Source organism: Seriola dumerili, unplaced genomic scaffold (assembly GCF_002260705.1).
Source record: "Seriola dumerili isolate Sdu_G_001 unplaced genomic scaffold, Sdu_1.0 BDQW01000341.1, whole genome shotgun sequence".
Classification (NCBI taxonomy): Eukaryota; Metazoa; Chordata; class Actinopteri; order Carangiformes; family Carangidae; genus Seriola; species Seriola dumerili.
In genome coordinates this window covers 441,463-458,256 of record NW_019174596.1, presented here as the reverse complement: position 1 = coordinate 458,256, position 16,794 = coordinate 441,463, and the positions used below count along the sequence as shown (strand labels likewise).

Genomic DNA, 16,794 nt, shown 5'->3' with positions numbered 1-16,794 from the left:
TGACCGACTTACACATCGCGTGCGAACTAACCGCTTCTCGTGACAGCGGGACAGATGCTTCTCAGGCAAATGCTGCCTTCACTGCAGGAAGTGTAACGAAGCAGCACGGCGCATGCTCTTGTACCTCTCTGACAAGCGGAGGATGAATTATCCCCTGCTGTAAAACGGTAAGTAAAACTATGATAGTATTGAAGTGGCAGGTAGTGTGTTTGAGAGTTTTAGTGTAGACCCTGTGTGTTTTTTTTTGTGCACCCTCTCTGGAACAGGAGTGCGCGCCGTCGCACCGTTGTTGGCCGGGGTGTGCGTGCTGCCGCACCAACAGACGTCAGTTTGAGTGGGTGAAGGAGGGTGAGAAAGACACGCAACTGTCCGTGTAGGAGTTGGTGATCCAACAGGGGCTACTTGATACATCAAGTACTGTATATATACATCAGTGTGGAATATGTTGATCAATCCATTGTATTTTGCTCTTCACTGCATGGAAAGGTTGCCTGCTTTGTTTCTCTAGCCTGCCAGTTTGTGAATTATTTCTCCTCCATTTCTTTATGTGCTATTAATATTGTCGACTAGTGTATCTAACGCTTCAGCTGCTGCTTGTGTAGGAATGAAAGAGTGTTGTGGGTAGAGTCATACTAGGACTGATGTAGTGAGAATTCATGGTTTATTATTTTGTAACCGTTTACTGAGGAGGGAATTTACATTTACGTTTTTCACAATCCCTCATGACAATATTACTCCAATGGACAGTTTATTTACATTTGACAACATCTAAAATATGTTTATATGGTTTATATCTGTCAACACCTTTACTGCCAGTATCTAGGGACATGCAATTACCTTATATGTCATAATTTAACTGTGATTCTTTTCAGAAATTGTATATAAACTTCATAGTATGACACCACAGACAAAGAATTAACAGTCTCTAGAGACTGATATCTTCTGGAATTTGATGATTTGCTTAATATGACTTGGTAACAGCACTCCTACAAATATTTGTTCAACAGGTCTGTCATTGCTATCATACTTTCACTTAAAAAAAAAAAAAAAGTACATATGTTGGTAGTGCAGTTTCACTTGTTGTGTCCACTATGGCTAGTTTTTTTTCTTAGTTATTTTTACAATTTAGGCCTTGTAACCCAGGTTTTAGCTTTTGTCCCACCATCTAGGATATTCATGCACATTCTCAACAGCAATACAGGAAGCGAAGCCTACCCATGTGAGGATTATGTCATTCTAAGCTCACTATGGATTCATTTCTATGACAGTTGCATGCCAGAAAAGACTTGGGGGAGGCTTTCATTGACTTATGCATTAAATAGCATCACTGCATGCATGTGTGTGTGAGCTGGATGTTAACATGCGTGCTGGGTCCTCTCTGCGTGCAGCTCTGTGGGGAGGGGCGATGGCGTGTGCTGAGGTCAATGTGTCTTCAGGGGAGCTCATGACGGTGAAGGAAGAGGAGGGGGAGTCCAGTGGCAACAACCATAAGACTCAAGTCATCCTGCACCTGCAGCCCATCCTGCATGGGTAACATGGCTTTTATCATTAAAGCACCGATAGACGTTTTTGCATTTGAACTGTGACAAAATAGAGAGGCAATTGTAGATGCATAACAGATCTGTAGAAATCTATTGACTGATTTTCAGGATGATATAAACATTTTTTCCTCTACTTCTAGCTCATATTGAGCAAATCACCATTCTACATCAGTGCTGTATATAATCCGTTTAATGCAGGCCAAAGTCAAAGAATGCAGCAGTAACCACCTAAATTTCAAAAACGTCAGACATGCAGTAGCTATTCACATATTTTGCTGTTAAACTCAGAACTATTCAACTCTCAGGTAGCATTAAATTATGATTATTTTATACGTGAGAAAATGTTGCCCTCTGCAGGGTAAATGATGACATTGCTGACACTGGCACTACAGTCCTGGCCATAGAGACGCATCATGGTAAGTGACGCAGGGACATTTCCCTTCGCTGCTGACATTCCATCCCTCAGACACAAGGCTTTGAAAATCAACAACTGTGTAAATACAATTAATGTATTATGTGCACAAATGAATCAGTGTATTCCAAGCTGCAGTTGTTATATGACAAATGGAAATTACTGAAGAATATTGATAGACATTTGATTGTGTTGTTGCATATGTCCTACTTTCATTAGTGTCTGGGATGGTGGTTGTAGATGGTTGTGGTTATGTTTTTGTTCTGTATTGCTTAGAAGACAGTAAAGCAGAAGGAGAGGAAATTGAATATGGCTACCCCATCACCTGTGGAGACAGCAGAGCGGTTCTGCTGTTTAAGAAGTTTGTGTGTCCTGGAATCAATGTCAGATGTGTCAAAGTAAGTTGACATATTTAGCAGGATCAAAGGGTGGTGAAATATTGATTCATTAATACTGAAGATTTACTTTTTTTAACCTATCTAAGTCAACACACATGATTATTTACACATCTTCTACGTCACATCTGTCTTATTTTTTCTCTCCACTTACTTATATTAGCTTTCATAAACACACTATTCTTCTCTTACAGTTCAATGACCAGCTCATCAGTCCCAAGCAGTTTGTGCACCTGGCAGGGAAAGCCACTCTGAAGGACTGGAAAAGGGCCATCAGACTGGGAGGGGTTATGCTTAGGTAGACGTATGAAATAAAAAAAAAAAAAAAAAAAAAAAAAAAAAAAAACACTATATGTCTGTCGTCTTCCTCACAACTGCTGGGGAGACACATGCATGTAAATCCAAATGACCTTCAAGGGAATCCTTCACTTCACTCTGTTGTGTTGGTGTTAAAGTGTCAGACTTGAAACACCTCAATCTAATGCCATCAACAGCATATCTCACTCATATAATTAAACTCTCTGCATGTCTTTGGTCTGTCTGTGTCGGGGTTTGCCACTACATTCCAGAGGTAGTCAGTAAGCAGCATTATCATGATAGCAGGATCAAATAACATGCAAGCAGTCTGCTGGGTGATACTTCTCACCCCTCTATCGTGTTTGCACTTGTTCTTGCTGTTGCTATGAGTCAATAAGCCAGCTCAATAGGCAATATTTGTTCTTTTCATCTTTATTCCTCCAAAGGTCAGATCAATGGGCTTTGTGGCAAACAAACATCTAGGAAGCTATTGGGATGGTACAACAAATTCAATCCATACTCTAACACCCCTCAGCAGCTGTGAAACAAAAAACATTTTCTTGGATACTTTTAACCTGCTTTCTCCCCACATGCAGGAAAATGATGGACTCTGGCCAGATAGATTTCTACCAGCATGACACCGTGTGCAGCAACACCTGCCGCAGCACTAAATTTGATGTGCTGATCAACAGCACAAGGCTTCCTCCAGGGACCTCGGTGCAGCCGAGCCCGTCAAGTCTGGCTCTTGACCCTCTTGGAGGACAGGTGCCTCCGCTGACAGGTAGATTTCAGTTGGCATTTAGTTTTCTGCTTTTTCCCTAACATATGCTTGAGCTGCTGCTATTATCATTGAAATGACGCAGACTAAAAACTTTAAAAAGCCACCTGGATGTCATTTATTTGCAGTAATAAAACAAGTAAAGTGATTTCTTGTCACGTTTTTAGGACCTTATGGAAAACAATGAAAGAGGAAATAAGATGAACATTTAAGTAAAAACATCTGCCATTAAGAGCATTCAGATACTTTAATGCACCAACTACTGCACAGAAAAAAAAAACATCTAGAGAAAAACAAATGGAGGTCCTTGGCAGTCTTCCCTCTGCCTACTCACATTCATTGGTAATATGAGATGTTTATGCGCTGTATTTACAGTATATGCCTGCTGTTCTTTTTTTCTATTTCAGAAGTTGTGCATGATGCAGCAGAGGTAGAGGAAACTGTGGGGGAGAGGTTTAGTGCAATAGCAGAGTGGAGCCCTGGTACAGCACGGCTTGTAAACCCTACAACAGCCAATGGACATGCAGCAAAGAGAAAGAGGGCTGACACCCCTGGTAAATATGAGAAAGGACATATTGTTGCTTGTTAAGCGTCTTGAATGGGTTGAGTATTGGTGGGTTTGAAGAAAAAGATTTTAAAATGGGTTGAGTTATAAGACAAATATATTGACTATTAATGCTGAATCCACAGCCTCTATATACTTCAGTCTTATTAAGCATTTATTGTGTAATATATGTGACGCAAATACTTATCATCTAAATGTGATATTTGTGCTCAGTCATCTGCCACGGAACCAGCAATATGGGGCTTCATTCATTTCCTAATGGCCTGCGCTTATGCAATATCCTACACAGCAGGAAACACTTCACCTCTTTTGTATTTGCACGTGAAGGTCACATGTTTCCCTGCCAAGTGTCTATCAAGTGATAAACTCCGGAATGATGGAAGTTGCATTTACATCTGGTTTTAACCATTTTGTCAACTGACCAATTTGGAAAGATACCTTTTTATTATGGCAGGAGGCACAGGTTCAGCCCACTGACCTTCAGTCCTCCAGAGGCTGTGCATTCGTAAGCCATTTCCTTTAGAGGATATGGACCTTCATCTGCAACACGGCTTTAGGCTGATGGATAAAAATGGTAACTAATGAGGAAAAGAAAAGCAACATTCAGACTAAAATTCCTACCTGCATTAAATAATAAATGAATAAAATAGAATATTAACATTATCTACCCACAGTCCTTGTCTTGTGTCACGCCCCTTGCTGTCACCGTTGTTTGACACCTCTGATACACAGAGCCACTGAACCTCTGAATCTGCAGTTGTGCAATGGTATTCCATTCCTGCAGACTGGCCTTAAAAAGTTGCTGACCCTGGCAGGCAAAGAGTCATGTCCCTTTATATTACCATCGACAGCATCTGACATTTCTAAGTGTGGCTTTTTCTTGCATGGACCTAAGCTTTGATTTAAGGGCTTTTAAAGGTGACCTGATTAGGCATTGTTCCAGCTGGACCACAGAAGGTAAAATAGCCTCAAGTGATCTTTTGCGTGAATGGCAAATTGCAGTACCTCACCGCACAAGCAGTATTGCCTGTCACAGGGCTTTAAACAAATTGACAATTCTGAGTAAACGCACCCAGCCAATAACTACGCTCTTCTATCTGCAAAAATGTGCTGCTTCCCATTAGTGTACATTCCTGACATGGAGAAATAAATGAATTTAGCTTCAGATAGCTGCAAATGGGATTTGGAATATTTTTATTTGGCACATTACATTTATCCTGACAGACATTTAAGCAAACATGAAAGTGGACACATTTCTTACAAGATAAGATATCAAGTACCCCTGACATTTTATCACTCTAATATACTCAGCTTGTATTTTGCTCAGTTTTGCACAGATCCCAAGTAATTTTTCATTCTCTCTCCAATCTGCGATGTCCTTTCTCTCCTCTTAGAGCACTGCTTCTCTAACCCATTTTTCTACTTTCCTATACTCTTTCCTCTCTCCTTCTATTACCCATTTAACATCCTCTCTCCAAGCGCTGCCCCTCTCCCATTTCTTCTATCTCCCCCTATCTTCTCTTCATTGTTTCTCCAACCCTGACACCTCGTCCTATGTTTCCCTTTTCACTTTATTATTCTCTTTTCCAATCCTTTGACTGTCTTAGAACTCTCAACCTTTCCCTGCCTTCCCACTCTATCTCATTTATCCCACATTTCTTCTTTATTTGCTTTACTTTGTCTCTGTTACTGTCCAACTCCACAGCTCACATAGGAATGCATCCTTTCACACACAAACAAACATCACCTCTATGACTGTGCCTACATGAATTTCTTTTATCTCTCTGTGGCTCTTTGTCATTTTCATACAGAGTTCCCTACATGTCATAATAATGTCCCTTATAACTGACCTTCTTTAGATGGAGTACTGAGCCTGTGGCAGGGTGTGGCAGACTCAGGACTGATGGGGGAGGTCTTGTCCAGTCTTCAGACTGAATTCTTAGCCAGTCTCAAAGGAGTGGAGGTTCGCAGTGAGAATGACAACCTGCAGGAGACAGGTGAGTTCCCGCAGTGGGGCCTGTCTATCCACTGGACTGAAAAGAATTGCTTTAAATTTAGTCAAATGTCAGTCAAGTAAAAAAAAAAAAAAAAAAAAGTGTGAGTGTAAATCAAATCCACTAGCTAAATTCATGGATATAGATTTTTTGCAAAGTGATCCTGCACAATTTGTTCTGGATAAATTGATAAGGAATAGTATTAATCATTCAGGACTTGTAGCTGACGATTGATTATTTTGTTTTTGTCAGATGCCATCATGCTTAATTCCTTGTGTGAGATGTTCGGGCTTTTAGACTCAGTGAAGCAAACTCTGGATCTGAGGCGCAGCCAGAATGAAGAGAGCAAAATCCATAACAGTATTTATGGTGAGAAAACTGTTAAAGGCAACAGATAGTACATACAGAGATATCTAGTTGGATTGTATTTACTAATATCATGTTTTTTATTAGTGTTGGATGAGATTTTGGAGGAACGGAAGAAGCCAAGTTTTGATAAAAGCACATCTCACAAAAGCACATCCTCAAAACACCTTCGACCTCAACGTCAAAACCCGTCAAACAGCCAAACCCAGAACGTGCTGTCCCCCGTGAAAACAAGCTCAGTGACCCTGCCTCTCTCTGTTACTGGTTTATCTGCAGCATCTTATGCTCAGCTCACCATCAACCCTCAGCTCTTCACCCATTTCTCTGCCTCCACTGGTCAGCACCACCATATAGACAGAGATAGCCAAAGTACTACCCTGCAGAGGAACCATGAGCACAGTGAGACGAGGAGCCAGGAGAAGGTTCACCAGCGGGGACAGGAGGGTGCGGAGAAAGAGGACACCTCAGGGATCTACAAAGAGCCCGGACAGAGGAATGTTAAGTCTCGAGAAGACCCTCACCTTAAGAGTGAGGAAGAAGAGGAGGCAGAGGGCTTGCATGACATTGAGAAGGTGATTATAGGACGAAAGGCATCAAAGAAACATAAAAGTAAGTAAGAGAGAGACAATCCTAAAGGGATGCTGGAGGACTAAGTGAGAGAATGTGCCTGAGACCCGAATACTTAAAGGATAAAACATTCAAAAACAATGTTACTTTGTAAAACAGTGTTTTTTTTACTTGTAAGCTTTTATCTTCACTGTAATTACTTTAGCTGAGTTGTGGTTACTTCAGTGGTATTACTGGCACAGATTTGTTTTGCATTGAGATTGGAAATGGCACATTCACAGAGACCATTTGGACATGTTTTTCTAACATTTTAACAAATGAAAACACTGTGTAGGTGAAACGATTAGTTGATTCACTGATTAGCCAACTGACAGAAATTTAATCAGCAAAATTCTGAATCAATGAATCATTTAAATCATTTTTATAGCAAAAAAGATTCCAAAAAATTCACTTGTTCCAGCTTTTCAAATGTGAATATTTGCTGTTTTTTTTTTTTTTTAAGTCTTACCTTTGGGCTTTGGACTGTTGGTCTGCCAGAATATGCAATATTTTGCAATATGTCATAATATGTCACTTCCCACATTCTGAGAAGGGCACAGGGCATTTTTTTTAAACTATTTTTGGATATTTTATAGACCAAAAGTGATTAATCAGTTTATGGAGAAAATAAGTGGTTTATTGATAATGAAAACAATCGATAGTTGCATCCCTGAAACACAGAGTTCTTTCTTGTCTATTGGATACAGTATTAGAAACCTGGGTAGTTGTGACGGAACTTTATGTAAATGTTTCTATCTAGAAATTTGTAAATATAATATTTGATTCTACCTTACTGTCTTTGGTGATAACATTTCCTCTTATCTAAAAGTAGTCGGTACATTTTTCAGCTATTTGTGACAAATTTTCTCAATACTTTTATAATAGCATCTAATAATATTTGTAATTTAACATACCTATTTTGTGAGTTAACACTTGTGTTTTGAATTTTTTTTATTATTTTGATTTTGTGAAATATTTGCCACTCTGGCTATATTAAGGCCCTTGTAATAACACCTAAGACCTAGATCTATGCACCGGACACTCACTGCCTGAAGAATACATGATTCTTAATTTAAGTCAGTGAAAACTATATATGAATAAGTATTGTGACTGTTGACATGTGCTGTTGCTTTATACAGGGTACTGTGTACTAATGTGCTGCAAATACAGAATCATGTTAAATGACCTCTTCTTTCTTTATTATAGAAAAATTATAAAAGAGAAAAATATAAAAGTGTGACTTTGTAAGATAATGAACAAATTTTCAATAAAAACATTTACATTTAAAATTTGAACAGAAGCAGTGTTTAAGCTACTCAATTACAAAATACTGGTTGGACGTTTCATTCATCTCCCATTCTTTCTGCAGCTTTAGCCAACCTCTGATGTGAATACCTGTTACCCCACTTACATTAATAGAACGGAAATTAATGGCTAATTCAACAGTACAAACAGGGGAGAAAACAGCTGCTCTGTGGATTCACCTTACCCAGCATTGTCAGACATGTGGTGACATGACAGTCAACGATGTCAAACAAAAATTTTTTATTTGACAGACAATGAAAATCTTTTGTGATATCACTGCCTGGTAAAGATAAAAGCGTAGCAGCAGTTTTCTGCTCTGTGTGAGTTGTCGTTCATTTACTTTTTTTGAACAGCATGCTGCATCCAGGCCCGTGTGATCGACAGTGATGGTTTGATAGCCAGCCTTTGACAATTTCCTTCAGAACTGTAATGATGTGTTATTATAAATTCATGCACAATGCTGCCTGTGCAGATGTATTTGTTTGTGAGGGGTTATGAGTGGCAGCTGATAAAATACTCGATAAAATTACTCTCATCATAGTGCAGCTGTCAGCATCCCTGCTGATGCTTGTCCTGTTGTTGGAGTTGAACAGTATTTTACAACATCCTGTTATAGCTTTACTGCAAATTAACCTGTCGTGCAGTTGAACAGATTTGGGCCAAAATACTCCCTAGTTTAAATAAATTGCCACTCTGTGCCTTGAATACCAGGGCGCAAAAATGGTTTCCATGCATCAAGCAGGTGTAATTACAGGTGTTAGCTCGACATATGCTGCGCTCCTCTGGTTAAATTAATCAATTTGCTGAGCAGTCCATCGTTCATCTGTCATTCTGGGCTAACAACATTAGAGACAGAGATGTGCATTCATGTTGGAAGCCTTAGATGTGTCTGTTGGCCCTCTTTAATTTAATCCACAACTTTAATGTTCACACACAACAACAAAATGAATGATGAATAGCCTGTGTAATGGTGTCTTGATCCAATCAGGAGTCCTTGAGCCCAGCCACGTTTTAACACCAGCTCGGTTCACGCAGAGGACTGGCTGCAACATCAGCACTTGTGCAAGATGTTTCATTTCTAATGCGAGCCACAAATGCCATGGAAAGCTCTAATCAAATACAATGGGACACCTTGCAGCACATGAAGATTACACAATCTACACAACTGTAATGCTTTTACACGTGTTATGTAGGACTATAAGACAGAGAAGCTGGCAAATATTATACATCTCAAACTCATGGTGGCTTTTCTCCATGTGTTAGATGTCTACATTTAAGTTTACAGATTACATTAGATCCAAGAGGTATTCTCCACCAATATAACCATATGAAATGCAAAATTGGTGCACACAACATGACAGACTAATTTATGGAGAAATATGCTTTGCACCTGTCATTGGGAGGTGTAAGGCATGCGGACTGTCTGTAGTGTATGAATATATGACTAACAGCTGTGAAAAAAGTGTATATATATATATACAGTATATATATATACTTTTTTGAACATATACTGAATTTAGTATATGTTATAGATACAATAGCTTGATTAAATAGACCTCAGATTGTATGATTTTTAAACATGAGAATGATGATGTCATTGTTAATGCAGATGTTACTTTAAAAAGACAAGCCTATCTGCAGTTCAAGGGCATGTAGCTGGCTTAAATAATGAGTATTTTCTCAACCTGCAGCCATTGTTGTCAGACTGATAATCCTGTACCTGTGATGCTGGGTGCATGGTGACAGGTGTTAGGAGCTGCTGGGCGGTGAAGATATAGTAACTTCTCATTAAAATGAAGCCAAATGGATGAAAAGACAGAAAGAGATTGGCACCTTGTCTCTGTCTCCACAGTTACACAGCAAGACACACACTTGTTTAGGTCACTTGGAGGAACACTGCAACCATTTACATGTACTTTCCTAACCCTTAACCATGACCACCACACACCTAACCTCATCTCTTATCTTAATGATGCAAAGTCTTGCATCCCTTAGTCTGGACCTTAACCATCACACATACATACCTAATCCAAATCCCAACCACAAACCTTACCTTAAATAAAACCTAACTCCGGTTTTCACTTTAAAATCCACTTTGAAACATCAAACAGGCCTTTGAAGAAGTAAACACTGGCAAAAATGCCCACACTTTAGAAGAATGTCCTCACTCTCAGGGTCTGAAACTCCTCCTGGACCTCACAAAGATACAAGTAGCAGAGTATACACACACACACGCGCACACACGCGCGCGCGCGCGAGCGCAAGCACACACACAGTCTGGGGGTTTTGCTTGGCCAACGTTTGAGTACCACAGTGCCGTTGCTGGGTGTCGCCACTTGGAGGCGCCCGGCTCATACTTTGTACCTGCAGCGAAGTGGAGGCTGGGAAGGAAAGTGGGCTCGAGAAAGAAATCTCTCCCCTGAACTGTTTACCCTGACGTCAGTTTGCAGAAGTAGCTCTGCCCTGTCTCCCTCAGTGTCTGTGAAACTCCACTCAGTGAGAACTGGGGGAATAGATGCGCTCGGCTCTACTCTACTTGCGCGCCCGGACCTCACGGAGTGAATGAAATGTTTCCTTCTGCACATTTAAAGTGGACTACAACAGCTACACGATGAACACCTGCGCCTTTCTGTTGATTTTGACTGTTCAGATCTACGCCGATGGCATCGAGGGGCCAACAGGTAAGGACACATATTCATGTCGATCTCCTTGAACGCAGTTGGGAAGTTTTTACATGCGGATGAAACTCCACTGAAAGCAAAAGCGGAGCGAGTCTGGTGATATGACAACTTTGTTCCCCCCTTTCCCCCCCAACACACTGCTGCGTTTATCTGCGGCATACTGCTGCCTCCCGTGACTTATTAGTGGGACAATGTTAATTCTCCCACCAGAAAATAAAAACAAATTCTTTACGAACTTTGTAAACTGAAGTTTTCTCAGTACCGGACGCTTGCAAAAAAAAAAAAAAAAAAAAAAAAATTTTGCAATTTAGCAAGACTGACGACTGGGTGTTCTGGGTAAAGCTCCCATTTCCCCAAACAACAATCCTCTGCTACGCTGCTTCAGTTTTTCCTCTTTGCTCAAGCATATTTAAAGGCGCCAGGTAGCAGAAAATGTAGCCTATTTGACATGGTGATCCAAAGTTAGAAAATCAGTTCATCCATAGAGACAGTTTCCCCTTAAAAGGGCTGGACGACTCCCCTACCGCCTTCAGGCAATTTAATCAATATTAGTGAGCATGAATCTCCCAAATCCCGACAGCCTGACTCCAATCTGTGATGACATCCAGAGACCAAAACCTGGAGCTACTCCATACTGCCGTTGGGTTGCATATTTCTTGACTGAGTGACTCCTTAAAAGTTTATATTTGAATGAAATCTGAGGCATTATAATGTTTACTGAAACTACTTTTTGAAACCAAATTCTCATGAAGATGTAGTCCCCCCTTTTTTTTTTCTCCTTATGTGATGAGCTGCCTCTGGTCTTTTGGGTTGTGTGGCGAAGGGGACATAGTGATGCTCACAAATCAGCCCCTAAATCTTTCAAGATCAAGGAGATTCAACGTATTGAAATGGTTGGCAGAGCAGGCTTTTTACGTCTTAAAAGTCATCTTTTCTGCTTTGTGAGAAGACAAGCTGAGATTGTAACGGGGTGATAATATGTTTTTCAAATAAAAGGATCAAAATTGAGGCAATTTGTAAAATTGACTCTGACTTTTATTCCCCATTTCAGTTTCAGGGCAGTAAGATAAATAAAACTTTTTGATTGAAAAACAGCCACATATCAGAGAGATTGAAAGAGAGAGAGAGAGAGAGAGAGGTAAATCTAAACATCTTTTTCATGAATCTGGCACAGACCTTTTCATATTCATTCACATTCATGTTTTGAAAATCTGCTTTTATTCACTGAAAAGGCTGAAATGACTTGGTCTCACACACACACGCACGCATGCACGCACACACACACACACACACACACACACACACACACACACACTCACACACACAACAAGCATGTATAAATTTACCACTGGAACATAAAACAAGGGTAATAAGCTGAGGCAGAAAATATTGGTTACATTTACACTGTATAACAATGCGACACTGTGCTTGTCACATGGGTGTTGGAGAAAAAAAAGCTTGATTATGTTGAGATCAGGAGGAGATTTGCCTTGAAATTTGGTAATGGCAAAACCTACTAATGCTCAGTGTGACGCTTGTTCATATAGCTCATTGTGAAAGGAGCAGAAACAACAACAATAACCCCCCCCTGCCCAAAAAAAACAACAAACCCATGCAAGCAGTCTGTGTATTGTCAAGAGCTGAATGGAGCAGATCATTAAGAGGAATGGGCTGAGACATATGAAGGATTAAATCTCACACAGGTAATTAAAAGAGATGAATGGAACAGCGACGCTTCACTGTGGCTGCGCGAGAGTGTCTGTCAACAAAAACATTTACATGATGTGGGTTTTTTTAGTTTGTTAACTGGAGTGTTGCGAGCCTCGCCATCTGCGCTCTTACCTTCCCATTAGGCTCTAATAGTTAACGCTGCCAGTTTCTGTGGCCTCTCTTCTATGTGACTGATCCCCTGGCCTGAGTCCCCTCATGCTTCTCCACCTGCCTGTGTCCTATAGGTGGAGAAATTAAAGAGCAGCCCCAAAGTGCCTCTTTTGATTGACACATCCTTTTATTGCTGTGCTTTTTGTGATGACCACACCTTAACCTTGAGTTAACACGCTGCGGCCCGTTGTGGATTTCTTGCCTTTTTAAAACTTTTTTTTTTTACACAATCTAATCCGTGTTGTCCATATCTCCTCCTCGCTTGTGTGTTGGCCGGTCCGGGCTGTCAGTTCAGAGGAAGTGAAATTATTAGAGGCGATGAAATATGGAAGCTCTTTGCTGCACTGGACTGACTATAGTGAGGTTGATAAGGGGGGTGGGGGGTGGGGGGGGGAGCTAACATTTGCATCATATTTGTTCAGACACAAAGAGGTTATAAACATGAAAGTCCAGTTTCTGTGCGTGTGTGAGCGTGTGTGTGTGTGTGTGTGTGTGTATGTGAGCAAGTGTGTGTGTGTGTGTGTGTGTGTGTGTGTGTGTGTGGTTTTTTCTCATGCTGTGAAGCCCAATCTGACACTTTACTCCTCTGTTGTCTCTTATGGGAATAGAATGGATGTTCACTTACCATCTGTCTCCTCTATTAGCAGCAAATGTTGTCAACTGAGTGCTGTAATTATCCTGTGTCTCATGACTCATTTCCCAGTTTGATCTAAAGTTAAGGCAGAATATCCTTTCTTGCTTATTTCAGTGAAGATAACACTTGGACTGAGATGAAAAGGACTGTGAGGGCCCAGACTGTCTAGTTAGAGCATGGGACGGAATGAATAACACTTAAGGGCTTTGAGTTTACACTGCATCAGCAACAGCACTGAGAAACGTACACGACCACTGGCACATGTAAGCATAAAGGCGATTAGAGCTGCAGCAATCTTTTGATAATCAAATAGTTGTTTAAGTATTTATTTAAGCAAAAAAAAAAAGCCAAACAACTGCTGGTTCCACCTTCTTAAGTGTGACGATTTGATACTTTTCTTTGTCATACTGAATATCTTTGGGGTTTAGGCTGTTCAGATCAGAAAAAAACACAACCAGATGCCACCTTTGGATGTGGGAAAAACACATTGGTGTATACAGGAAACAGACAGTAGGGAATCACTAAACAGATTAAAGTGCACACAGAGAAGGCTCTACTTCGAAAGAGGGAAATGTGGTATGGTGTGGTATCGGTTAATATGAACTGCATTTCTTCAAAAAAAGTGTCTTGATTCTGTTTAGGTGTAATTACATATTTTACATTATTCAGCTCGCTGTTACATATTAGGTGTGTGGGTGTGGGTGTGGGTGTGTGTGTGGGTGTGTGGGTGTGGGTGGGGGGAATGAGATGCATTTGTGAATAGTTGAAGACAGGAAAAAAAAAAAAATGTATCCATCAAGTAGAAAATGTTGCCTTGCACCACAGAGCTGCAGCAAACCCACCAAGTGGAAGTGTTCCCTGCAGGAGACAGGCCACCATCTGCGGATAGAGGGGCACTGGGGATTGGGCCTAAATCAGACTCCTGCAAAGACTGGTTGGTTTCCATCTTTGCGGGATCACCGACAGTAATTCAGAGAGCAGATGGAAAGCTTTGCAAGAAGGAGGAAGGGGACTGGAGGGGAAGAAAGGGGGGGGGGGGGGGTTAAAATTTGAGATAGAGAAGCTGAGAATGACAGAGGGATTTATTCAGATAGATTGTCAAGATGTTTTGTTTTCGACTGAGGGCACAGCAGGACTTTTTGCCGGGCTTTTGTGTCCCGGCCATTCTGCCTTCAGCACGCTCGTGTGTGTGTGTGTGTGTGTGTGTGATTAAACAGGGCGCTTATGAGAGGAGTCCTCTGCTCTGCAGCCTGTCTCTTCCCGTTTCTGTCTCTGATCTATTGTAATGTGGGGCTATGTGGAGGAGAGCCAGCCCCCCGATTGGCTTACTCATCTCACAAGAGTGGAAGATGAAACATATCCATCTACTGTATGTGTTCAAGGGATTTTGCTGGATGCCAAGTGCTATCCTTGGTTCTCCTCCATCACTAGAAGCACGTGTCCAGTCAGGGGCCTCCTCTGTCTTAAGCTGGTCACATTACTCCCTTATTTGTGATGCATCTCACCTAAGCTTGTGCTGTGCTTAGGGTGCAGATCTGCAGCCCACACACATCTTGTGATTGTTGTGCTTAATTAATCCAGCTAAGCATTTTGCTGTTCTCTTTTTAATTATCACGTGTTACCACTCTCTTTCCAAATCAGTCCCCGTATGTTTTCATTTGTTTTGTTTTAGTTTTTTTTTGGTTAAGGTGCAGTGAGTTGTGGCTTTACGCAGGTCGGTTGCCATGTTTCTATGGCAGAGAAGGAGCAGGTTGTTGCCTTTGAGAACAGGTCGAAGTCCCATAAACAGGATTGTATCTGCTGCATGTCTCCTCTGCCATTTAGCCCAGCCCTTCTCTGTGTGCCCGACCTCCCTCATATCAAGTCTCACTGGCCAATTCTGCAGGCCAACAAAGAGCTCTGAAAGGAACCACCAGAAGGGAAACAGGGCAGATTGGAGATAATTATACATGACACTTGTGACAACTGTATTATTAAGGGGTCAGGAATCGGGTCCACATGAACAACGAATGGGAAGCGAAAGAACGAATTCTCTCCTTTAGAAAAGAGTTAAATGACCGTGAAACACTAACAAGTGAAACGCATGGGAAATTAGCATGGCAACAGCTAACTGATGCGCGTTTCTAGTAGCATTACGGTGAAAAGGACTCAAGTCAAATGATCGCACTATTATTGTGCTCCCGTTCTATGTTTGACTGAACATTTGGCAAAGAATCTTCTATTTTTCCTCCTCGTCATTTCATTTTCATGCTGTTTTTGGCCAAGCTCTTCAGATGTGATTCCATTTCTTTTGCAGGCGAAGCAATGTGCAGACCACTTGCTATTTTAATTAGAAAGTTGCACTCTGTGCCGTATGCTATGAATGTTTTAGCATGCTGATGAAGATACAGTATATGAATCTTTGTGTGTGCAGTGCTTTTACATTTTCGGTGTATGTGCATGTGTTAATCAGCGCTCTTGTTCATTAGGGCCTTTGCCCGTAAGAGCAGGAAATCAGGTGCTGAAGTTGTGCCATGCAGGAAGGTCCCACGGTGCTGAGTGACTCAACCTGACACTGATGCTCGCAGGGGCTGGAGCTGCCACCTCTATGAGCTCTTCAGGGTTACTGTGACACCTTCCAGCACCCTGGAAGAGATGCCAAGACTGAGAGATTTACAGTCAGCTTCCTGCCTTGGCCTGTCTCTTCATTTCTGCTCTGCAACAACAGCCAGAGTGGAGACCTCTCAGCCACCTCAGCCAGGTGTTATTAATGTGGTATTGATCCTTCAAACTCCGGCAAGTCCATTTTACTTAAATTTGATCAAAGTGGCATCCTGCCTGTGACCGGCAGGTTTGATTTAGGAGTGGGAATTAGCCAGCCTGCCAGCCAGGACCTGCGTGACGTAAGCGCAGGAGGAATGTTGGCTGCGTTGTGTAGAGCAAAGGACAGAAAAAAGTAGAAATCCTCTCAAACATGAAAAAGCGAGCCTCATTTCCATAAGACGGCTGCATATATTACAAATAAGCTCGAAAATATCCTGTTGATGTACTTGTCTAAAATGACAGGACTATTATACTCATTATCACTTAAAAGCGTATGTTTTACTTGAATAATGGACTCAGAAATTTATCATTCAACACAGATGGGCCAGTGTTTATAGCCTGCATATGAAGAGGGTGAGACTGTGTAGCTGGAGCACACGCACAGATGTGTAATTATCCAACAAAGGAATAAGCAGAGCTGTGAGTTGCAGCCGCTTCGTTCCCTGTGTTTTCTTCCCCCGAGGTAGCGAGCTCCAGACTGCAAAAAGTGGGTCTGCAAGACTGATGCGGCGAGTGCTGCTCCTTATCCCCTACCCA

General features: G+C 41.3%; 2 protein-coding genes and 1 long non-coding RNA gene across 5 annotated transcripts in view; all 3 read left to right on the top strand.

The window, feature by feature from the left end:
• The first annotated feature begins 137 nt into the window (after nt 1-137).
• LOC111232906 (glucocorticoid modulatory element-binding protein 1-like) lies at nt 138-3,610 on the top strand. The gene is made up of 7 exons (XM_022760600.1): nt 138-167; nt 1,389-1,530; nt 1,899-1,957; nt 2,230-2,351; nt 2,543-2,646; nt 3,242-3,426; nt 3,591-3,610. Exons 2-7 carry the CDS (start codon nt 1,406-1,408, stop codon nt 3,608-3,610), a joined length of 615 nt encoding a protein of 204 aa, XP_022616321.1. The 5' UTR covers nt 138-167; nt 1,389-1,405.
• Nucleotides 3,611-3,873: 263 nt separating this feature from the next.
• On the top strand, nt 3,874-6,313 carry LOC111232911. The gene is made up of 3 exons (XR_002665574.1): nt 3,874-3,977; nt 5,848-5,985; nt 6,235-6,313. It is a non-coding gene; the product is annotated as an uncharacterized LOC111232911 (long non-coding RNA).
• Nucleotides 6,314-10,773: 4,460 nt separating this feature from the next.
• Nucleotides 10,774-16,794, top strand: part of LOC111232882 (receptor-type tyrosine-protein phosphatase U) — a 148,434-nt gene continuing 142,413 nt past the window's right edge. For all 3 annotated transcript variants that reach the window (XM_022760565.1, XM_022760564.1, XM_022760562.1), the window contains exon 1: nt 10,774-10,940. In XM_022760565.1, coding sequence (XP_022616286.1) covers nt 10,871-10,940 — 70 coding nt within the window. In that variant the 5' untranslated portion in view covers nt 10,774-10,870. The remainder of the gene's footprint in view (nt 10,941-16,794) is intronic.